We start from the raw sequence: 23,485 nt of genomic DNA on the forward strand, positions 1-23,485 counted from the left end.
TCTTGAGAAACTCGTCTCTCAGTTTTTTAATATAATGATTTTGTTCTATCTAATTTTTTTTATTATTATTCTATATAAACCGTCGTTATTTGTGAGTTTCTACATTTTGTTATTACTTTTTATCAACATTTTTACAAAACCAAACTAAAATTTAAAAAATAAAAATGTAAAAAGTGAAAAAAAGATGTGAACTTATAAAACAAAACCATCATCAAACGAGTTTAAAAATCAGGTAAAAGATGTCAAACTTTTCTAGCTAATCATTGCTTAACACTATATTGTAGGTATCTTTTATCGACATGAGCTATTTTCCCTTGAAGATAATAATCAATGTAATCACATCTTATTCTCTTAAAGCATGTTTCACATATTAAAAAAAGAATCATCTGTTTTTTGCTTTTCTTGTTTTGATACATTGATAGATAGATTGAGATTGAGATTGAGATTGAGATTGCTTATGTTAAAAGAAACAGAAGATGTAAACATTAAAGTACTTTATCCCCACATAAGCACTAAACTTTGGAACTACTCATAAAAAGTTGATATATACATACACATAAAAGATGCTATTTCTAATGTCCTCTCTCTTTTCAATAATTGAGAGAATTCAAGTGGAGCGAATATCACTTTGCTCCCTTCCTTACATTTGCATCCACCACGTAAAATTGTGTGGTGTTCCATTAAAGATATGTTGCCAAAATAGATTTTGATAAAACTCATTAATGACTCTAATTTCATTCAATTTCTTTTTTTATACAACCGTTATAGTATAGGAGATTCAACCCTCCCACTCTCTAGAGACAAAGGTCATGCATATTCATAGCTAAAATTGGAATAATCTTAATCATAGCAAAGAATCAGTATTTCACCAGAATGTCTCAAATATACAGGAAAGATAAAAGTATGATCATTTATAAATCCAATAAATAAGGATAATGGAGCTTACAAAGGAGTTTCAACTATCATCAACACTAAGTCACTAATATATAAATTAAAAGATCGTATGGATCTCTTTTAACTGTGTGTTTAATTCAACATCAAACAAATCAGAAATCTTTTAACGTATGTACAGTTTTTTGGGAGATATTGAACCATGGTTTGATTATGAACCATAACGTTGATGATGTGATGCATCCCTTCTCTATATTCAGGAAATGTAATACATAGGATTTGGAAGTTTGAAAGAACGAACCGAAACTGAAGTGCCCAATAAATCACTCCATTGGTCACCAGAGTTTCCGATGATTCGTAATCCTTCGTTCTCCATCTCGCTCCGCTTCTCAGATTTGTAAAGTATTGCTGACTTCCCTTGGTCATCATCTCTCCTGTACAGGTTCAGAAACATTTGGAGTAGTTGATAATTATAAACCAAAATGAAGGTAACTAACGAATTAATCAAACAAAAGTATAAGAAACGATGTTTTAACATTTAAAAAAAATCAAGGCTGTTGGTGCACATTCAAAATGAAGGGTTCTTGGTCTAGTACCTGCCAATAGAATGAATAATATAAAAGCTAAAGAGATCAAATTACTTTTGGAAAAAATAGAAACTCATTGGTTTATTGTGTCCCTTTCAAGAAATATGGAGTAATAGCTTCTTTGTTTTCTTATCATAATGTACATATCCTACATTAGTAGATCTAGATTTAGACGCTATCCAGGTCCACATGTACTAATATCGAATCTAGAGATCTTAAAAATGCATACAAAGTCAAGAGTGTAGTCCATAGGTGATGAGAGAGACAAATATTAGCCTTATCAGCCAATATGGGATCAAAACACAATCCGTGCCATACAAAGTAAGAAAGTCACCATGAATTCTTACTATTTAAAAAGATCTTTTTGGGCCTACAAACCTCTAACTTTCTGATTGATCATACATGCCTTTAATAAGTGAGATATAGTCAAGTTGGTGAAATGATGTCATACTCAAAGTCTCAAATGTATTATAAGTGCATCGCATTTTTCACTTCCTGGGTGTATTTTCCCGCCTTTGAGTCTTTAGAAAACTCAAAAGCTGATTTGCAGAATAACAATGGAACTTCCAAGAGGAATCTGATATAGAGAAAGTTTAGAGACATTTCAGACTCTGAAGAACACTAGAATTATAGCCTTCTTCTTTCTTCACTTTTATTTGGTGGGGTGGGATGTCCATGGTTTACGTTTCTAAACTGAGATCAATCTCTGCCTACACTTTCACGTAAAGTCCAAATTAGGCTAGTTTTGGGATATTGAAAACGAGGAAACAGAACACCGTTCAAGGAAAATCATGACTTTGCCGTTCAAGGAAAACGAGGAAACAGCACACCGTTCAAGGAAAATCATGACTTTGCCTTAACTCACAAAACCTAAAGTTGGAATTTTTAATATCAACTATATGGAAAAAGAAACAGAAAGCCAAGCAGTATGCTCTTCCTCACATCCTCAACTATAATATAATAAATGGGAAAAAATGATTAGGAAAACCTTTACCACATTTGACATCATTAGGTCTATGAACACTTAAAACCGACAACAAAAAAGTGGACTTCATTTCTAAGCTAGGCATCGAATATAAAACAAGCACTAAACAAATTGATAGAATCACTAGATAATCAAGCTAACTAAAATACGGGAGAATACGTACCTTAATATGAGCCTATCCCAGTCATAAAACCCTGCATTTATCAAATTCCGTGTTGTACATTCCCTCTGCTTTTCGCTTCTTCCAGTAAGCAAAACCAGCTTGAATCCTAGATCCAAAAGTTCTTTATAGAATTCTAAACTGGGCTGAAGGGGAGGTGCTGTAGCCTTCTCAACCCAGTTATCAAACTCATCAGGCTTGAAATTCTCCGAACTGTCAATTGCCAAAACAAATCAACTTTGCATATGAGTTAGATAAACTACGCAGACAAATATAACCAATTAGTGAAGCTACGACTGCCAATCATAACCCGTCTGTTTGTTTCACGGAGAAGCTAAGAGAGCACATGATTTGTAATCCTCAAACATGAAATGACGATTCAACTACATTCCTAAATTTTGAATTGTGGTTTTACTTTTATCTAGTTATAGCTATTGAACAAATATTTGTTGATACAAACAAACATAAAAAAGGATTTGAGATGTTGCTTCAAAGATGAGTATTTTGAACACATGGCTTCTCTTTTTTTTTAACACCTATCAGACAGCATCCGTGTCACGCCATCATTTAAATAAATCGACGCAACGATGAGACAATAACTATCTTGAATTGATGTAAATATGTGAACTAATTAGGACTTTTTAATTTCAGAACTAAACAAACACAACCCTGAAACGGTCCACGCTAAATTTAAATTGAACAATTTTCTCATCTACCTCAACATCATGAACCAACGTTAAGAATATAGAAGTTCAGTTACCCCTAATCCCCTAATCCAAAACTAAAATTCAGAATAGCCAAATAAGTCAAGAACCCACTCATCAAAATTCGCAATAATTCTAAAAAAAAAAAATTAAGAGAGTTTACAGAGTTTTAATAGAACCTTACCCATAACCATGGTCTGTGTAGTAAGGAAGATTGGAAAGCAAGGTCTCATCAATGTCAAAAACCCAGACATCCTTTCCATCGCCAACCAATTTCACAGTCTTGGCAAAAACCTGTGCCTCATTAGAAGCAATTTCAAGTTCAAGTTGATAAGCCCGACCCGTTACATACTGTTTCACATATTCAGAACAACTTTCCGGGATCCTTTTCCACGGATTCAAATTATTAGCCTCTACATTGAATCTCCAACTATCACATCTCAATTTGATTTCTCCATCAAGTTCCTTCACCTGATTCACAACACCCTCAGGAAACTCAAGAATAAGTGGTCTCGGAAGGAGATGAGAATCAAAAGCTTCATGAGCCAAAGCTACAGAAATTAAGCACAAGAGAGAGAAAGATCGTAGAAACCCCATGTTTAAAGGAACAGGGGCCAATCGAGGCGATGGAGATCGAATATATAATAATATATATAGATATATATATATATATATATATAAAGAAATGGGTATTTTAAAAATGGATGAAAAGGAAGATAGATTGAGAAAAAGGAAATGGGTATATGAGATCTGGAAGGGAATATTCTGGGTTTGAAAGAAAGGATGATTCTTGATTGATATGAGAGAAAAAGGAATTGAAGAGATGAGAATGAATAACCTCTCTTCCTCTCCAGGGAGCGGTGTATTAATGGAGGAGAGGGTGAGAGGGTTGGTGGAAGGGAAATTTGCCTTGTTGATTAAGCGAAGAAGAAGATGAATTTAGCTGAATGCGCAAATGGAAAATTGGTATCTCCATTAAATAGGCAAGCTTCCTACTGTCTTTCTTCCTTTTCACTCATTTTCAACCTTCAGTTCTTCTTTCCTTTTTTTTTTCTTTTTTTTCTTTTTTCTTTTTATTTATTTCTTTTTTTTTTTTGTCTTTGATTTTGTGGAATTAATATTATATTCCTAAGAATATTACATTTATACAAATAAATGATAATCCACCAACGTTTCTACCATCAATAAATCATAGCAATTAATACACTTTATTTCATTTCTAGAAAATATATATACTTAATTGGTAATGTTTATATTATGTTTTTTTTTATATTTTTTTAAGACCTTTTGCAAAAGAATATGAAATTTTGACAAACTTATAATTTTTGACAATTATCCTTTTATTTATTAAAAAAAAAAAATCTTTTTGTTTATGTTTTTTAATTTTCAATTTTCTTTCCTCGTATTAAAAACAAATTTCTATTAAAAAACTAAAAAAGGAGTTTAAAAACAAATTTCTATTAAAAAAACTAAAAAAGTTGAATTAGTTACAAAACGCACGGTTTTTAAAAAATTAATTTTCAAAAACAAATAAATTACCAAACATGCTCTAATTTTTTAAAAAAAATTGTTAAAAATATTTATTGATTAGTTGTCAAAGTGAGGTGGGATTTGAATTTTGTTAACATTCTATGAAAGACTAAAAGGCATAAAAATTTCTTTATAAAGATTTAGAACTCTATACAACCACATATTAGTAAAGTCAAAGTCAAGACATTAGACCCCAGCGAAATTTAATAATATCTAATCGGTTCAATTTTTAGAATTATGATAAGGTTTAGAGTCCAATTTTAGCATCTTTACAAGTTTAAGAACTTATCTATCATTATTGAAACTTTAGTGATTTATCTGGTTCTCTCAATCTGAGCGTTGTGTATTGTTCGGTTGTTGGATTGTGAATCTAATAATCGCTCTTTGGATATATTTCACCTTCGTGGGGCGCACAATAACAAACCATTACAGGAGTCCACTGAAATCCCATGTTTTGGCAAAGAAAATTCAAGAGATTCAAAGGGAACCCGAGGCGGATTTGGGCGCAAATCGATGAAATCGAATTTAGGAGAAAGAGGGTACTGACGGGGAAAGAAGATGCCTGAAGGAGTAGGGGATGAGAAATGGTTCGACGATGAGAGAAATCGGGATCGGAAATTAGGGAAAGCCATCGTTTAGAGACGGATTTGAGAATTCGTTGGTGGGTTGGGGATGGAAATTAGAGATTTGAGTACAAGAAGAGATATTATCAAATTAGTATTGATAACAAAACAAAAAAAAATATATGTATCCATAGAGAGCCTTTCGCCTCTGACTCCACAAATCCTATAGATACTCTTATGAGAGTGGACAGTAGGCTAAGTCTCCTACATATCTCTTGGAACAATTGTTTGAACTTTTTCCTTTTTGTTATTAGATGTGTCTTTGAAATTAAACATTTAAACAGATGCAAGGCTCTCAATGTACAAAAATGCATCAATCCGTCCAAACCCAACAGCCAGTGGTAATTGTGAAGAACATCCACCCTTCTCGATCTCTCCCAATCTCTCAAATCTTCCACTCTCAACGTTCACTCTCACGATTTTCCCATCAACTTCCAAAACAACAGACGCTTCCTCAATTCCTTCAACAACGGCCGCCACCGAGAATTTGGGGAACAAACCCAAGTCCGCATCATCTTCAGATGGAATCATTTCCGGAAACACAACAGATACGCCACGAAGATCAACACGATACCTCACAAACCAACCACAATGATCGTCTTGCATTTGATAAACATTCAACTCCATTTCTTGAGCTTCATAGATTTCTATCAAATTAAGATTCCCACCACAAGTCCCAAAATACTTCACCCTTCTCTGTTCCTGTCCGTCGGGAACTCCAGGCATTGGTAAGTCATGGACTTTCTCTTCACGTAGATCGAAGTAAAGACTGTTTTCCGAAGTGCTGATCCAATGAACAGCGTTGTTCCAGTACACTCCGGAATCGAATCTCATACTCAATGGAGCTGAAAACACGCCTTGGACGGGCCTCCAAGGGCCGGTTACAGAGGAATACATCTCGATTTGGAAGGTGTCCGTGTAGGCATCGGAGTATCGAACGCAAATCACTTTGTAATCTGATGATCGTAGAGGATCAAATGCTAAATTGAGACCGAAAACTGCTCCGACTTGAAGATAGGGAAGCTTCGTGTGATGGTTCGTTGTTGGATTATGAATGTAAAAATCTCTTGTCGAGTAGTTTCCATTGTAAGTGCTGCATAAGAACAATCCATTACATGATTGGAGGATAAGAAATCCGTGTTTGTCGTCGGCGAAATGGGGAGATTCGAATGGAGGCCTAGATGGATTTGTGGTGAAATTGATGAAATCAAATGGAGGGGATTTAGGGGTTGGACGGGGGAAGAAGATACCTGAAGGAGTGGGATTGGGATGATGGGAAATAGTTCGACGGTGAGAGAAATTGGGATTGGAAATGAGGGAAAGCCATCGTTTGGAGACGGATTTGAATCGGAGAAGGGAACGGATGGGTAAACGGAGGAGTATTTGGAAGAAGAGATCGTCGTTGATGAGAACTTGTTCGGTGGCGGGGGAGGTGCGGGGGAGTTTGGAGGAGAGCATTTTAGAGTGATGAAGTTGAGGTAGAAGATGGGAGAGGTTTTAAAGAAACTGATTGAAAGCAAAATTGCATAGGAAGGAAGCCATTGGAGACTAATTCAAAGGCTTCTTGTGAAAGCTTTGCAATTTGATTTTTTATCACTCATATAAAATATTTTTAAACAACTTAGGAAAGTGATGTTTATGATAAGTTTATGATAATGTTATTGTGGTCACAAAAACTTCAATTAAATCACACACAAACCCAGTAGTAGCACTTAATATAAGCTTAACTAATAAAACTAAAGATGTAGAGGTTAATGAATTGAACATTAAACAACGTCAATTTTTCATTACATGAATCTCAACATTTTCTTTTACAAACTCAACTTCTTATACCCCAATTAGTTTCTTATACCCCAATTAGTTTTAGAGTGTTAGTGAGTCACTCCCATTTAAACCCTCTTTCACAAAAATGTCACGTCACATCATCTCTCGTCAAATTAGTCTTAAAAGCAATTTGTGTCTTTTTTCTTCATTCCACTAACACATTTCTTTGGTTGATTTGCATAAATTCGACCCATTCTATTAAAACTAAAAAAAAAATCACACATTTTACCGAAATTCTTAAAACCCACCAATTTTCCTCAATTTTATTTCAAATCATTGATTATGATTGGACCTATAAATTATATGAGTTTTATTCGATTTTCTTTTCCAAAGTTGGTATTTATGGAAATAGTAGTGAAAGCAATCTTAGATCGTCCAAATTTCACTAAAAATTGACCCATATTTTAAAATCAATGAAAACTAACATTTTACTTGCATCACATTACACTTGCCAACACATAAATTCTCTCCTATTCCCCCCTTTTTGTTCGCAGTAAAATAAGCATCGTGAGTATAGTTCAATCGTGAACACAATTAAAAGAGAGAAACATGTTAGTTTTGTTTTCTTTAATTTGAGTCAATCGTTATTTTGAGAATTTTTGTAGAGATGACTTAATCTACATGGTGTTAATGTCAAACGATTTGAAATTTGAAAAGAGTGGATACCAACACTTCACTTACTTAACATACCACTTAGAGCACTTGTGGCAATCGTTCACCACTTACTTCAAACAAATCATTTATGCTCACGCTTCAAGTAACTTATAGACTATCCAACACCCGCTCTCATTGAACCCTCGAGCTCGTGCTACTTTCCCCTTCCAACTATTCATTGCCATTGAAAGGATCTAAGAGAGGAACACAAGAATTTGGGCTACTCGAGTGTTTGAAGATGGATAAAGAAAAATAGGATCTTAGGATTTTAATTTAAATTATTATGATTTGAGTTATTCATACAATAATTTGGAAATTGAGGCTATTTGTGAAAATAATATATGAACTTGAAATTTCGGACACCAAAATTCGTCGATAGTTTTGTGAGAATATATTTGAAATCTCCAAAAAGTTGGTTCCTTTTTGGTGGATTGTTTCCGCCAGATTTTGGTCTGATCCAATTGTTAATCACTTTTCTCTTGCAAATTCAAATGTAGAGACTCCCAATCTCTTTCCCATTCAACCCCATTTCCCCATTATCCTTTTTAAGCTTCCTCCTCCTCTCCAGAAGCTATGGAGTTCACTGAGACTTACAAGCAGACTGGGCCCTGTTGTTTCTCTCCCAACTCCCGTTTCATCGCTGTGGCCGTCGATTATCGTCTTGTTGTTCGCGACACTCTCTCCTTCAAGGTCTCTCTCGATTCATTCTATTATTTTGAAATTTTAACTTATATTCTGATCTCAAATTTTCGCCAATGTATAACTAAACGATTAGGGTATTTGAGATTGAGAGTTTCTGTGTATCTTTGTTAAGCAGCATTGCTGAATTGTTTAACCAAGTAGGATAAATTGAACTGAAGTGAGCTGATTTGGGTGTTTTTCTTATGAGTCCCTATTTAGGATAAATCCCGTCTAGAAGCTATTTTCATTTTACAGTGAAGATCAATAAAACATCTTATTTTTCTCTTCCAATTTTTAGGCAAAACCATTTGCCTGCTTCCGTTCTGTTGCTAAATAGATTTGTTGGAGATCAGCAAGGATGTAGCCATTTTGGGCCTTTTCAGGCTGAATTGGTAAATGTAAATGCAAAACTATGAGAATGTAAGATCTCAGTATGATTTATTGGAACTGAAGCATTCTAATCGAGTTGCATTGACATACTGGAGAATCTCTCTCGAGCTATTTGTTAGTGCTTTCCTCTTCTTTAAATGCAGGGTATCTATGATTACTCTCGTGCTGCTTCTAAATCATTATGTACTCGTCTCAAGAATCATAAAATTTTGGTTAAAACCACAACAGAAACATAAATATAGGAGAAAGGAAGGTTTAGAAGTATGACCATCTTATTAGCAACAGTTGATAATAGATTTGGAATGATACATGTAAAACTTGATGCTAGTTCTTTCGGGTTCTTTACATTGACAGATAAAAGTGACACAAGTAAACTTTGTTCTTGCTTTGATTTTCTATTATGGTGGGGTGGGTGGAGAACCCAATGGAAACTTGAGCAGTAGCTTGGTTGTGAGGTAAATGTAGCTTTGCTTATCAAGACGATATATAACTTAAATGATGCAATGCAGGTTGTGCACTTGTTTTCCTGTCTGGACAAGATAAGCTACATCGAATGGGCCCTTGATTCTGAATACATTCTATGTGGTTTATATAAAAAACCAATGATACAGGCATGGTCATTGACACAGCCTGAATGGACGTGCAAGATAGATGATGGTCCGGCAGGCATTGCGTATGCCAGATGGAGCCCAGACAGCCGTCACATATTGACCACATCAGATTTTCAACTACGGTTGACAGTTTGGTCGTTGGTAAATACAGCATGCGTACATGTGCAGTGGCCAAAGCATACTTCCAAGGGAGTTTCATTTACCAAAGATGGGAAATTTGCAGCGGTTTGCACTCGTAAAGATTGCAAGGATTACATTAATCTCATTTCTTGTCATACATGGGAGATCATGGGTGTTTTTGCTGTTGATACTCTGGATTTGGCAGATCTTGAATGGTCGCCAGATGATAGTTCTATTGTGGTCTGGGACTCGCCTCTTGACTATAAGGTGATATCATCATGTTTTAGCTTTAAATATTTACTGGATATTTCTGGTGCATACATCTTGTGAAACTGATCAATGTGAAAGTCCACTTTTTTGTCATTCCTCTTCTTCTTCATCAATATCTTCTGCTTTATTTTATAGAGATGAATGGCTATACTTGGCCATAGAAATAGAGTCCATTTGAAGAAAAGGAGCTATTAAAACAAAACAATAAAACTACTAGACCATAAGGATCCATGAAGATTACACCCATGAGTAGAAGAATGATAAGTATGATTTTGATATATTTTGTACTGAAATGATTCTTTGTGAGCTAGGGAGCTCTGTGCCTATTTGCTATTCAATAAATTGGTTGATATCACAAGATCACTTCCATCGTCATATCATGGTAATCAAGAAGATGTTGAAGATACCCCAAAAGTCTATAAGGAGCTTTGATATTTTTAGGAGAAATTTACTGTCTGATCCTTTATACTCTCTTCTCCCTCTTTTGTCGTTTTTTTTGTTTTTGTTTTTTCTAATCCTTTCCACTTGGTCTTTTAGTGTGCTTAAAAGTCATAATACTGATTATTATGGTGTGAAACCAAAATTCTAAAATAATTTTGAAGGCTAGAGACTAAAGTTCCCTTTGTTCCTTGAGAAGTCATGCTTTAAAGCAATACATGGAAATTGAAACAAAACATTTCATATGGCTAATTAATTTTAATACTGAATTAACTAAAGATAATAATATGTAAAGCTCGGTTTGGTTTTTGCAGGTTTTGATTTACTCTCCAGATGGAAGGTGTCTATTTAAGTATCAGGCATATGAAAGTGGACTTGGTGTAAAAAGTGTTTCATGGTCACCTTGTGGACAGTTTTTAGCTGTTGGTAGTTATGATCAGATGTTGAGAGTTTTAAATCATCTGACATGGAAGACTTTTGCTGAGTTTATCCATGTATCTACTGTTCGGGGTCCTAGTTGCACTGCTATTTTTAAGGTAATATTATTTTGTCTTTCCAGTTACTGTTCTATGATCGTTTTCTAAAAAAAAAAAAACAAAGAAAGCTCATGTTTTTCCCTTTCATGTTTAGGAGGTGGACGAACCATTGCAGCTTAATATGTCAGAATTATGTCTCAACGATGATTCTGGTAAATTTTATTTTCTGAAGTGACCTTACATTAATCTATTGTCTGTAAATTTCTAGTTAACATTGTAAAAAAAATCCCCTTTGTTTAGATGGTACTTGATCCTAATTTTTCCTGAATACGTTCTTTTATAGTTTCGGTGTTTTAGAGTGAGGTCTTTATCTTTTTCTCGCCAGTTAAGAAAGACCATTCAAAATGTCATACCATCAGTTTTCTTTCACTACCCATCATAGCTCAATTTTCAATTGTTCGTAAATTTGCAGTTGTGTGGTGTTGCCTTCATAAAGAAGCCATCTTTTCTCTGAAATGGGTACCACAAAAGGCCAATAAATATCATAATCTTGGCCATCGACTTATCAGAACAAAATTAGACTACTAATTTGTCACTCAGTCTTTTTCTCCCTTCACATGGTTTTGAAATCAAAACATGATGTGTGAAATCAGCCAATCATTTAGTCTTTCGTCTTTAATTTTATACTATTCAATTTTTAAACATTCGAACTACTCCATTGCTAATTGCTTTATCTGTACGTTTTTCTTATTTTCAAGAAGACTCTACCGAAGGACACTTCAGGGTCAGATACGAAGTTACAGAAGTTCCTATTACTTTGCCATTCCAGAAACCCCTTGCTGACAAACCAAATCCTAAGCAAGGCATTGGTAAACCCTCTGTTCCTGCCAAATGTGAATGCATGCTCAATCATTTTCTTCTCTTTCAAATAGTATTTAAAATTTATTAAGATATATAATGTATTTGTTGACTTTATGAGGTTTGTGTTCTGTATCGTACGAGAGTAAAACCTCGCATAGTATTGTTTGTTTTCGTTGTATACTTGCCATGAAGTACATAGTAAAACATAAACATTCATTAGCATAAAGAACTACTAAAGATAAGCCTACCAAAATCAAGTTACAATCATGAACCGCTAAGTAATCCTAACTCCATGTTCCATTTAAAATCAGATCTTACTAGTTCTTGCACTATTAATGGGAAACAAAAGGGTACGTACAATAGTTTTCTCATAATTAAGGTGTCATGCATAAACACAATTTGGATTATCTGTTTGTTGTTAGCAATAAGTTTGAACATCCCTCTGGTGTTTTGTATTAGATAAGAAGATACCATCTCTCCTAAATATGGTTGTACCGTTAATTGATATAACAGGTCTCATGCTATGGAGCAAGGATAGCCAATACATCTGTACACGCAACGACAGCATGCCGACTGCTCTTTGGATTTGGGACATTCACCATCTAGAACTAGCAGCCATCTTGGTGCAGAAAGATCCTATTCGAGCAGCAGCTTGGGATCCGACGTGCACACGTCTTATTCTCTGCACCGGTAGCCCACATTTGTACATGTGGACCCCTGCAGGGGCTTATTGCGTAAACGTTCCTCTATCGGAATTCGCAATAACCGACCTGAAATGGAATTCGGATGGTAGCTGTGTTCTCCTTAAGGACAAAGAAGCGTTCTGCTGTGCTGCTGTTCCTGTTTTACCAGAATCAAGTGATTATAGTTCGGAGGAGTAATGATGATTCCTTATGAAATGGTACTTTCTTGACTTTAGAGTAATGGAACTTAGAAATCAAGAGGTTTTGATTTGGTTGAGTTGAGGAGCTCTCTTTTGGGAGAATTTTAGGTACAGGTCTATATCAGAATTTGGAAGATGTAATTACTAATTAGTATGAAGATGAACCTCCACATTTGTTGTAAAACTGAGATACAAATTTAGCATTAGTTTTTGTAGGATTTTTCTCATATTGGGAGTTGTACTATTAGGGAAGATGAAGGATTATTAAAAAGTAAAGTAATGTTGTATCTTTAGATGTTCATAATCAGAACAATTGAACATTATGCCAAAGTGTACATTTTGCTCTAATTTATCGATTTGTGAATAGGTGAAAATTTCGTTTGGCTGAAAAATCGTTTTCCGGTAAAATCGTTAAAAATATAATAAAATTTCATAGTTTATTAGTATCCTAAAGCTTGAATGAAGTCTCTTTTCCTACGAAGTAATGATAGAGTTCTCTCTTTTTTCTTTACTTAGTGTGTGCAATTTGGAGTGATTGAAGTAACATTGTGTTGATTTGATTGATGGACTTTGATATATGTTGAGAAGTAGTAAAATGTAAATTTGGTGGTAAGGTCCTTACTCCCTAAGTCCCATTGAGTGTGACAACAAACAAAAGTGACTATTACAATACTAAATTTGACTAATCATAGTTTTACAAGTAAATAACAACGTTTTTATTTTTGTGCAATAAAAACTAAACAACTACACATTAGAATTTTTCTTCCTTTTCTCTTTTTAGTGCTTTTAGTACAATACCTTAATGGATTGGAGAATTTTTTTTCTCAACCATGTATGAAAGTTAGTTCACATACCTAACCGCAAATAAATATGCTTTAATGAATGTTTCCATCACCTAATTTAGCAACGAAGTCCAAAATTAATATCTCCAAGTTGTAAGATAAATATTTTGTTGAATCAAACAAAAATGAAAAGAAAAGAAAAGAAATTGTAATTTAACACAACATATTTATATACAAATTCATGATTAATCCACAATGAAAATTTGTTCAAAGATTTTATAAACTGTTTTTCCATTTTCACTAAACATTCAAATTTGTCTCACGTCTCTTCTTCCGGCCATTCCCCGGCGGCGGGTCAGCTTTTCCGGCATCCAACGGAAAGTTCAGCTTAGCTTTTCTTCCCCTTATCTTAAAAGCAGCAGAATCATAAGCTCTAGCCGCATCAACATCCGAATCAAAAGTCCCCAACCAAACCCTACTCCCTTTTCTACTCGGATCACGAATCTCCGCAGCAAACTTCCCCCAGGGCCGCCGCCGAACCCCTCTGTAACGCCTACCGTCGTCGGGGGATTGTTGTTGTGGGTGGGTCTTTGGACTTTGAATCGGAGGGTCTTCTTCCTCTTGGGATGATGGTTTGACGTAGTCGAAATCTTGGAATTGGAGTTTGAATCCGAAATCTGGGAGAGTGGAGAAGGAATGGGAGCTGTCTTGAAGAAGATGGTAGCGGATGAGGTTCAATGGGGAGAACTCGTCGTCGTTGTCTTCTTCAAGTGGTAGTTCCATTTTGATGAGATTGAACACTGAGTTGAGGAAAGCTTTTGGGTTTAGGATTTATAGTGGTGGAAATTACAATGGCCTCTACCAACACGTGTAAACCGAATTCTAATACTTCACATTAAACAAACCCTAATTTTGGAATTTCCAAAAACATCCAAATTAAAGAGAGAAAAATTGAGCTAGTTCTCCGTTCATCCGACTCAATCCGATCGTGTGTATATATATACATACATTTGCACGTTGAATAACAATTTGTTCAACTTGTCTATTGAAAAACATATGAAATTTTTTCTAAGTTAATATATTTAAAAATAAAAAACCAACCCACCAATCCTACCCGACTTATATACACACTCGTAAGGGTCGAGTTTGTATTTTGAGGATTGGGTTTAATAAAGTTACTAACTATGTTAATTTTTATGTTGTATTTACTTAGTTATTTAATAATTTAAATATAGATGTAATAAAGGTTTTGTTATTATTGGACCCATCTTTTCTAAATTATTTAGACAATTATTTGACTTTTTTGAGTTTTATGTTTGATTTTTGTCACACAGTGGAAAGGGGTTGGGATCACTTTTGAGTAATCACTTTTGTCTTCTTCTTCTTTTCAACCTTTTTTGGCATCTTTATCATATTTACTAAACAAATAAAAAGAAATTTTGGAATGGAATGATTTGTTCTCACACGTATGCATTTTAGAAAACTTTTCAAAAGGTCATCGTAATATGTTATAATGTAACAAATAGTCATACATTGTTAGATTAGATGGATGAAGAGAAAAAAAAAACCTTTCAAATGTCTATCAATTAATTATAATTAGTGATAAGGTTGATTTTCAAATTTGCATCCAATACATACAATGAAAGGTGGCTACATTGTAGTTTGCCATGCCTTGCATGAAAAGTTGAGGTGACTACTATCTAAATTTTACTCAAATAAAATGGTTTATTATAATTGCTAAGACATAAAAGAATTCCTTTATAATCTCAATTACTAAAGATTTGTTTGATTTGATTTGATCCTACTTATTTTAATTAGGAAGTCATGTCACAAACCTATGATCATCTTAACTTATAATGGTCTACGCAGACTATTATCTCAGCTTTTGTCAGCGTTATTTTCTTTTATAATGGTTGCTATTGGAATTTTATCTTTGGCTTGAGAGGGAGGAGGGGATGAGGAAGAGGAGAAAGGGGAATGAGAACCAGCAGTGGCAGATCCAGAAAATTGATTAACAGAGGGTTTCGAGTTGTAACTTAGTGAAAAAAAATAAAAATCTAAAAAAAACTACAAAATGGGCTGACAAGCGTAGTTACCACTAAACTACCTACAAATATTAAATAATAATTGGTTGCTCGACCTATACTAAATCCATCGATGAGAACAAGAGTATTATCATAATACTTATAAGATTAGGAAAACCCTAATTCTATTATTATGATAATACTAGGGTCGTCAAACATAAAGTAGGTTAAAATAGTCCACACGACTCCTTTCTAATCTTAGGGACAAACAACGCATACATAGTAGAAATGACAAAGTTCATAACACGATATGTTGAAACTAGAATCCTACTTTCAAATAAGATACAAGAAAACATACGTTAAAAGTTTATAGTCACCCGTAGATCTTAGTTCGAGGTACTTTTCTTTTTAAAAGAATTAAGAAAACGTATCCTAGAATAATAATGAACAAAAACTTTTGTATGGTACCAAATAGATGATGGTGTATATAACTCCTATTTTACTCAATATATATATCACCAATACACAAACTTCCAAATAGTGTCGTAATTTGTGATGCATATCAAGTCTTAAGAGATGGGGGAAATCACTTGAAGACAAAGTTGTCCCAAACGTAGGGACTCACACCTCCATTAATGACTACCCAACTTGGCTGGTTCATATATTTAATATCAAATCCACACACGTCTTTCACTCGAAAACACCCCATCAATCTTATCTCCTCTTCATGTCCCCATCCTCATGTTGACTTATAGTGAAGACTTTCAATAACTATCTCCATATTTTCTATATGTTTAAAGTTCTATCTATCAATCCATCTACCATGCACCAAATTTAATCTTAATAATAAGACAATTCCTTTTAGAAATAACAACATTTTTACGAGATTTAAATCTTAATATTTATCTTCGTTCCATTGTTATCATTTTGCAAACGACCATTGATTTGATTTGATGTCGTATTTAATTACTTTGTAGGGAACCTATGTCTCCAAACGAAAAGCCAATCTACTCCTATCCTATAATAAATATTTCACTCCATGTTAATCCAAAGTATATATATCTCTATAGAATTTGGTGGGAAACTATATATATTAAAGAGTGTCCCACATATTTGTATGATTGTAAACTAATAAATTCCTAGTAAGGTACATCATTTAAGAATTTGACCTAATTTTGTTTTAATCATCAAAAAATATCCAAACTCTCATATTGGTGGAGTTGAAAAATACAAAATTTGGGTTAGATTTTAAAATTTAAAATATTAAGAGTACTAAACACATTTAACCTTTATAATTTATAATACCGTACGTACAAGACATGGAATTAAAAGTTATTCAATAATGCAACAAACACAAATGCATGAAAGCTTAGAAAGACTAAAAACTAGTAATTTTAACTAAAGTTCAGTGGTGATATTTGAATAATGTTTGATCTTCTATCTCGCAATTATTAAGCTAAGAAAAAATATAGTGGAAACGAAAACATTAAAATTATAATAAACAAAAACATCATAACAGATCAAATGATATCTTGGAGGACATAGCTCGATACAAAAGATTGTGAAAGTTTCAACGACAAGTCGGAGGGGAAAGGTGGGGTATGGAGTGGACCAAAGAGAAGAAGAAAAAGAGAGTAAGAGAAGTGAAAATGATATTATTGTTGAGGACAGTGGTCTATGTCATTGCAAGTTGTGAAGGGTTTTGGTTTTAGAAGTTAAGTTCACAAACAACTTGCAACAATATATAATAATAATAATAATACTCTCACAAAACTAAAAATCAAAATCAAAACTATGGGTATGTGAAGAAGCTAAGGGCTCTATTATTATGGTATTCTTTCACGTGAACCCTACTATTGTTGTTGTATTTATTGTCGTTGACGTATTGTGTATGTTGATTGTACGAATAGTTTAGGAGTGGATCCATAAATTTGTGTTGTAAACATTAATTTATATGTTTATATGCATTATTCATTGTGTGTTTTGAACTGTTTCAATTTCACGATTTTATATGTGGGATGTTTTCAAATGTAGCAAAATTTTTGAAAATATTTTACAAATGAAGAAAATTCTTGTTCCCTTCTATCTATGATAAACTATGATAGACTTAGATATACATCTCTCGTTTTAGCTATATATAGATCTAGATAGACATTGGTTTTATTAAGATCAATCATTGATATAGAAAGTAAAATTTTGTTATATTTGTAAAAAATTTCAACAATTCTGACATCAAAACATTTTCTATATTTTGGAAAATTAAAATTAACATGAACAATGTTGATTTGAAAATTTCTTTCAAAACTAGGCTACGTAACCGAATTGCGATTTGACGTATTTTTCTTTTAGCGAAAATAAAATTATAATGGGTTCTTGGAAATTATAAAATTGAGTCTCTATTCTAAGGATGAGACAATGTGAAATTTTAAATATCATTTTAGTCGTTTTGTTATTTATTATTTATATTACTATGATATTATATTTTCTTCATATTCATATTTCGGTTGTGACTCGTTTTATTTTTCGATTTCACAACAGTCTCGTTTTTATTGGAAAAAGATGAACAAAAACCAAGAAAGTACCTTTACGAATATTTTGAAAGGAGGGGGAAGAGTTGCAAGTAAACTACATAGAATGCAAAAGTACGTATGTGTTTGTATATACATGTTTTGATTGTTATAAATGCAAGAATTAAATTTGCATATTTTAAAATCTCAACCGTTCTCGAAAACTCGAGGGACTAAAATTTAAATTTTTTTCATGGTAATAGACTTTGATTAGAAAGCCGACTACCATATCAAGGAACAATAACATACAATCAATCGAGACCTTTTGCATCTTACTATGACAGTTCGGCCAACACTATATCATGAGTATCTATATCAATGAACAGTATATAACATACAATCAATCATGTCCTAAGTTAAAAGTAAAGGAGATGGATTACATGACCTAACATGCTCTAACTAATAAAATGAATGAGGTTGGTACGAGTTCGATTGGATTGACTTTTTTTGAAAAGTACTTTTAAATTAAAAAGTGTTTTGAAATACTTCAAAAAACAATTCAAACATGTCCTACATATCGCAGCGATAGATTGTGTATATATTTTATTGCACCTCTACATTGATTTGCTAATTGCGTTCGACGTGATTAAAAGTGATACTCACACATTGAATTTAACATAACATTATTATATATATTAAACAACTTATTTACATTTGTAGAAGATGAAATTAAAGCAACAAGAAGAAGCATGGCATAAAATTTAAACAAAGTCACATACCAAATGAAATTCATATTTAGCCATTTAACCTATCAACACATCTTCATGATGTTTGATGGTTCAAAATTTTACATATCAATAAATGAACAAACAAATCATATACTAATTTCCAAACCTCAAAATATATCTCTTTTTTTTCTTTTTTAAATTCTCATCAACTTGGATAAGCTTCATCTTCACCCTCACAAAGTTGAAGGATTTTAATTTTTCTTTTTTTTTTTTTTTAGAAAAAAGAAAAACAAATTCATGAAATTTCTTTTTTCACAATTTTTATTTATATATTTATATGACTGTGCATTGAGGATGTCCCATTAACGGGTAAGGAGATAACGGCGGCACGTTAAAAATTCCTTTCCCATCACTGTCCCAAACCGACGCCCAACAAGACGGCGTTAATGGACAAACGGTAGTCGGAACTCCGATCTCCTCTGTTTCCGATCTCTCCTCTTTCTTCATCTCCTTCTTTCCCATTTCCACAACCTCACTCTCACTTTCCCTCCTCCTTTTCCGCCCAACATCCGATGTCGACTGCGGATCCTCCACATCCTTCCCAGCCTCAAGAGGGAAATTCAAAATCGCTTTACTTCCCCTCATCCTAAAAGCAGCTCTGTCATAAGCTTTCGCAGCTTCAATAGCAGTATCATAAGTTCCAAGCCAAACCCGAGCCCCACGCTTAGCGGGATCACGAATCTCCGCCGCGAATTTCCCCCACGGCCGCCGGCGAACTCCTCTGTAATGCCGACTCACACCCACATCCGATTTAGCCTCAATCGAGGTTTCAACCGCGGATCCTACAGAGATACTCTTAGGTGGAATCGCTACGTTTAACGAAGGGCGGCGTGGAGCAACCTTTGAAGGGGTGGGGGAGGAGATTTGAGAGTTGACTCCACTGTTGTGGTCGAAGTTGAGATTTGAAGCGAAAGCTTCGATGGAGTTGAAATCGTTGAGGAGATGTTGTCTGATGAGATCGAGAGTGGAAGCGTCATCCATGGAATCGGTTGATGGGTTATGAAATTGGATGAAGAAGAAGAAGAAGAAGAAGAAGAAGAAGAAATTGAGTGGAAAAATGGGAGTGAGGAAGGAGAGGTTATAAAGGATATGAAAATGGGGGATTCAGAGGAGATTCGAGGAAAGGGAGAGGAAAGGAGGGGAAGGTTTATTTGGGGAGGAAGGGTAAAAGGGTAGTTTAGAGTGTGGGGCATTCGGTATATGAATGATTTGTGATTACGGAGAAGCTTCCAAAGGGGTGAGTCGCTCTTTCCGTTTTTCTCTTTTACTCTTTTTTTTTTTTGTTTGAAAAGGAAAATTGAAATTCACTTTTTTAGTTTTTTTCTTCAATAGATTTGATTTTAATTTTTGTTACTTTTAAATTTATAATTATTGAAAGAAAAGTGAGGAATTTTTTTTTGTTTTAATTAGATGAAGTTTGATGGATTTGATGGAGATGGGGGTTTGTTGCGTAGACGTATGTTAGTAACAAATTTTCAAATAAAATTACTACCAATCTTTAATTCTATTTATAAATAATAACTATAAAAATTTTCAATATATTGAGAGAATCTTAGGTGTTGTTTATTTAATTTAATTTAGATAGATGCTTTAAATACATTGAATTGTAATATTTTAAAGGAGTTTGTAGAACATATAATTACTAAAAAGAAATGGCCTCTAAAATGTTATTAAAATTTAACTTTATAAACATTAATTTTGTGAAAAGAAAAATGATGAATTATTATGGTATTTAATTAGGGTGACATATAAATGAAAAGAAGAGTTTAATTGAGGACACCAACAACTTCTTAATCCATAATTTGCAATACAGATTGGAAAGATTAACAACAACTTTGATTCTCTTTTGCAAATGGGCTTCCAATAATGCAACCAAAAGTATAATATTTGTAAGCTTTCTTGACCTTATTGTTATTTTTATATACAAAAAAATATGCTTAAGATAACAAAAAGAAATGCAAAGAGTTTAAATTATTGATATCACCCTAACCAAAACCTTCTTTTTCATTATTTAAATAAACTCAATAATGTCAAAAACCACTATTAATTAAAATAATTGTGTACTATATCATAATTTTATTTCCATCCAAATTTTAATATTTAAAAAAAATCGATCTACGTAATTTAATGTAAGATAATAAGTAAATCTTAATTATTATTTAGATATTAAAGTTACATATATAAAATTGTTCTTAAAATATTACCTAATACATATTAAAACAATTTAGAACATAAAATACTATATATATTTATTTAAGATTTTATTTAATCTTTTCCTATCTATTGTAAAATAGCAAATTTTATCTAACAATGTTTAAATAGAATATCTACTTTAAATCTTATAGATTGAAAATTAATAGTACAAATTTGATATAGATTGGGTGAAGATTATGTAATAAAGTTTTAGGGATATGAAATTAAAATAAGTTGAATGTATGAATATAAGAAATCTCAAACATTGAAAATAGAAGAATGATAGTCACGTGGGGGATCACGTGGTCGGCTAAGGAAACTTAATTTAATTAAATTTATAATGAAAATAGTTTTAAATGCAAACAATTTTTTATTTTTTTTTGTGGGGTAAAATAAAATTCTACCTTTTCTTTAAAGCAACTTTTTGGGAGAATTTAAAGTTAAAATTCATCTAGAAACCATTTGAAATTTCAAGTCTCACCAACTTTTTATTTCACTAAAATAGAGTTTTTTTCTTTTCTTTTTTGGGCAAGAATTGAAAAAAAAAAACAAAATAAAATAAATAAACGTGAGTGCAACCATAATTTTATATCTATCCAATAATTATTTTGTTTTCGGTTTTTATTTTTTAAAATTAATCTTTAACTTTCTTCTTTGTTATCTACCTCCTACAAATTATTTTAAAAATCAAACTAAATTTTAGAAACTAAAAAGAATAGTTTTTAATAAAAAAAATTAACTCATTCATTTTTTTCATTAAAAATAATTAAAATGTTTCAAAAGGGGAGCTTTTGTTGTTTTATCATTTACTGAGAAGTAATAATTAAAAAGAAAAAGTCATATCATACGTTAACTTAACCATGGAGTGAAAATTTTCAAACTTTCCTAAACGAATTAATTCAAATTTTAATATAGAATTTCCATTTGCCAAATAGTCTTAAACATCCATTCGTTATAAGTTTCACAATATATTTTTCAAAAGAAACGAGAAAGTGATACACTTTATAAATTTATTTAAAGGTATAAATTGATAATTTAATATGCATTATTTAATAACATAAAGAAGCTAAATTATAGATTCAATGTTTCAACTATCATTCTAATAAGCCTCTACCTATAATAGTTACATACGTTGCATTGATTGAACTCGAACTCTAACAAATGATAGTTTGACGACGATGATTATATGTTTAGAATTTAGAATTTTGATTTTTCTGCTTTTGGCTACCCTACATATAATTTTACATTGAAAAAAAAACAGAGAAGATTAGAAGCAGTATTGTTCTAGAAGGGGCTTTAAAGTGAGGGGCAGCCAAGTTGAGAAGCAAGTTGCAAATAATACAAAAGCTTCAAGTAAACCTTGGAGTACTTTTCTTGTCAATCGCCCAAAAAAAGTGAATGAATTTGATCATTTTCTTTCATAAAAATGGGACCCTTTTCATGAGGATAATATGGAAATGAAGAAAATTTATTTAGAGTTTTTAAAAATTTTGTTATTCAAATAATTTTCTTGCCTTTGCCCGCTCCTCCATTTCAACTTTCCTTTCTTCCTCTAATTTGTGATTATTATAATGTTCGTCATGTTTGAAACTGAAGTTTAGAAGGAATTAAATGATGGAATGCATAACGTTTTCAAAGATTTTAAATTCTCTTTACGAATTGAAAAGTAGAAGGTGTAGATGTGTTGATAACCTTTGCATTTTATTCATAAACTTCATACATACGTACATATACTCCATAATACTTTTATATAGGTTACTTTAATTAATTAATTAATTAGAAAAATAATATAAAATTAATTATATCAACTTGGTGTCCACATCTCCATATATCAAAATAAAATAAAATATTTTTTTTAATATAAAACCCACATTTTAATTTTAGGGATAAACATTAACAAAAAAAGATGGCTAACTTAAATTTTATTTTGGATTTTGTATTGGGACTTTTATAAACTGCATTTTATTCCTTAAATATTTGTACCGTCAAAGTTGAAAAACAAGAAGTTATTTGTCTATATGTGTTCAAGGAGATGAGACACAACTGATATAACTTCTGTTGCATAATCATATATGATCAAGTCGTCACTTATATAATTTTAACTATTGGATGAAAATTTTGTGAAAGAAAAATATATTATTATTTTATTATTGTTGAGTGTTTTTTTTTATTAGCAGTTGATTTTCGTGCAAAATCAATTAGATGATAGAGCAATAGTGTATTTGTACCAATTGCAACAACGTTAACGATGTTAAATTTGTCATAGAAGCAATTAATGTGTACATACAAGTCGTCTTCACTAGTGTCGAGTACACATCATGTGCAATGTTTGTAGCAGCATATGACTGCTTGATCTTAATTTGGAGGGGAAATTTAGTGAAAGGAACTATTAAAAGATATGGAAGTCGAGGAGTGTGGAAACAAGCAAGGATGGGTAAGGACTTTAATTAGAATAGAGGAGGAGAATTCTCTATAGTTTGCATCTTATTCGAGTCTCATTGTT

The 23,485-nt window shown here is 32.7% G+C and overlaps 5 protein-coding genes across 6 annotated transcripts; 1 reads left to right on the forward strand and 4 right to left on the reverse strand.

Annotated features, from left to right (window-relative positions):
* Positions 1-863: 863 nt before the first annotated feature.
* LOC101217205 (acid phosphatase 1) lies at positions 864-4,337 on the reverse strand. The gene is made up of 3 exons (XM_004143692.3): positions 3,512-4,337; positions 2,627-2,836; positions 864-1,325 (listed from the first exon to the last, which is right to left on the reverse strand). Exons 1-3 carry the CDS (start codon positions 3,922-3,924, stop codon positions 1,148-1,150), a joined length of 801 nt encoding a protein of 266 aa, XP_004143740.1. The 5' UTR covers positions 3,925-4,337; the 3' UTR covers positions 864-1,147.
* Positions 4,338-5,543: 1,206 nt separating this feature from the next.
* Positions 5,544-7,072, reverse strand: LOC101216964 (F-box protein At5g07610). The gene has a single exon (XM_004143691.3). It carries the CDS (start codon positions 6,936-6,938, stop codon positions 5,757-5,759), a length of 1,182 nt encoding a protein of 393 aa, XP_004143739.1. The 5' UTR covers positions 6,939-7,072; the 3' UTR covers positions 5,544-5,756.
* A 1,238-nt stretch (positions 7,073-8,310) lies between these two features.
* Positions 8,311-13,080, forward strand: LOC101221770 (WD repeat-containing protein WRAP73). Of its 2 annotated transcripts, none has more exons than XM_011656549.2 (6): positions 8,311-8,648; positions 9,539-10,027; positions 10,783-11,004; positions 11,099-11,156; positions 11,703-11,813; positions 12,319-13,080. In XM_011656549.2, exons 1-6 carry the CDS (start codon positions 8,532-8,534, stop codon positions 12,684-12,686), a joined length of 1,365 nt encoding a protein of 454 aa, XP_011654851.1. In that variant the 5' UTR covers positions 8,311-8,531; the 3' UTR covers positions 12,687-13,080. The 2 variants fall into 2 exon arrangements, with proteins under 2 accessions (XP_011654851.1, XP_011654852.1); XM_011656550.2 differs by having other exon boundaries at positions 8,312-8,648; positions 11,706-11,813.
* Positions 13,081-13,600: 520 nt separating this feature from the next.
* Positions 13,601-14,390, reverse strand: LOC101221542 (ethylene-responsive transcription factor ERF106). Its single transcript, XM_004143630.3, has one exon. The coding sequence runs from the start codon at positions 14,251-14,253 to the stop codon at positions 13,771-13,773; it is 483 nt and encodes a 160-aa protein (XP_004143678.1). The 5' UTR covers positions 14,254-14,390; the 3' UTR covers positions 13,601-13,770.
* A 4,282-nt stretch (positions 14,391-18,672) lies between these two features.
* On the reverse strand, positions 18,673-19,937 carry LOC101221306 (ethylene-responsive transcription factor ERF105). Its single transcript, XM_004143629.3, has one exon. It carries the CDS (start codon positions 19,768-19,770, stop codon positions 19,063-19,065), a length of 708 nt encoding a protein of 235 aa, XP_004143677.2. The 5' UTR covers positions 19,771-19,937; the 3' UTR covers positions 18,673-19,062.
* Positions 19,938-23,485: the final 3,548 nt, after the last annotated feature.

This window comes from Cucumis sativus, chromosome 5, assembly GCF_000004075.3.
Source record: "Cucumis sativus cultivar 9930 chromosome 5, Cucumber_9930_V3, whole genome shotgun sequence".
NCBI classification, from domain to species: domain Eukaryota; kingdom Viridiplantae; phylum Streptophyta; class Magnoliopsida; order Cucurbitales; family Cucurbitaceae; genus Cucumis; species Cucumis sativus.

Excerpts from the sequence above, each read along its gene's own strand:
- LOC101217205 (XM_004143692.3), bottom strand. The coding sequence starts at position 3,924 with ATGGGGTTTCTACGATCTTTCTCTCTCTTGTGCTTAATTTCTGTAGCT. Across the intron at positions 2,837-3,511 it reads TACACAGACCATGGTTATGG|TTCGGAGAATTTCAAGCCTG; the intron begins GTAAGGTTCTAT and ends GGCAATTGACAG. Across the intron at positions 1,326-2,626 it reads TGGGATAGGCTCATATTAAG|GAGAGATGATGACCAAGGGA; the intron begins GTACGTATTCTC and ends GAACCTGTACAG.
- LOC101221542 (XM_004143630.3), bottom strand. The coding sequence starts at position 14,253 with ATGGAACTACCACTTGAAGAAGACAACGACGACGAGTTCTCCCCATTG.
- LOC101221770 (XM_011656549.2), top strand. The coding sequence starts at position 8,532 with ATGGAGTTCACTGAGACTTACAAGCAGACTGGGCCCTGTTGTTTCTCT. Across the intron at positions 8,649-9,538 it reads GCGACACTCTCTCCTTCAAG|GTTGTGCACTTGTTTTCCTG; the intron begins GTCTCTCTCGAT and ends GATGCAATGCAG. Across the intron at positions 11,157-11,702 it reads ATGTCTCAACGATGATTCTG|AAGACTCTACCGAAGGACAC; the intron begins GTAAATTTTATT and ends CTTATTTTCAAG.
- LOC101221306 (XM_004143629.3), bottom strand. The coding sequence starts at position 19,770 with ATGGATGACGCTTCCACTCTCGATCTCATCAGACAACATCTCCTCAAC.
- LOC101216964 (XM_004143691.3), bottom strand. The coding sequence starts at position 6,938 with ATGCTCTCCTCCAAACTCCCCCGCACCTCCCCCGCCACCGAACAAGTT.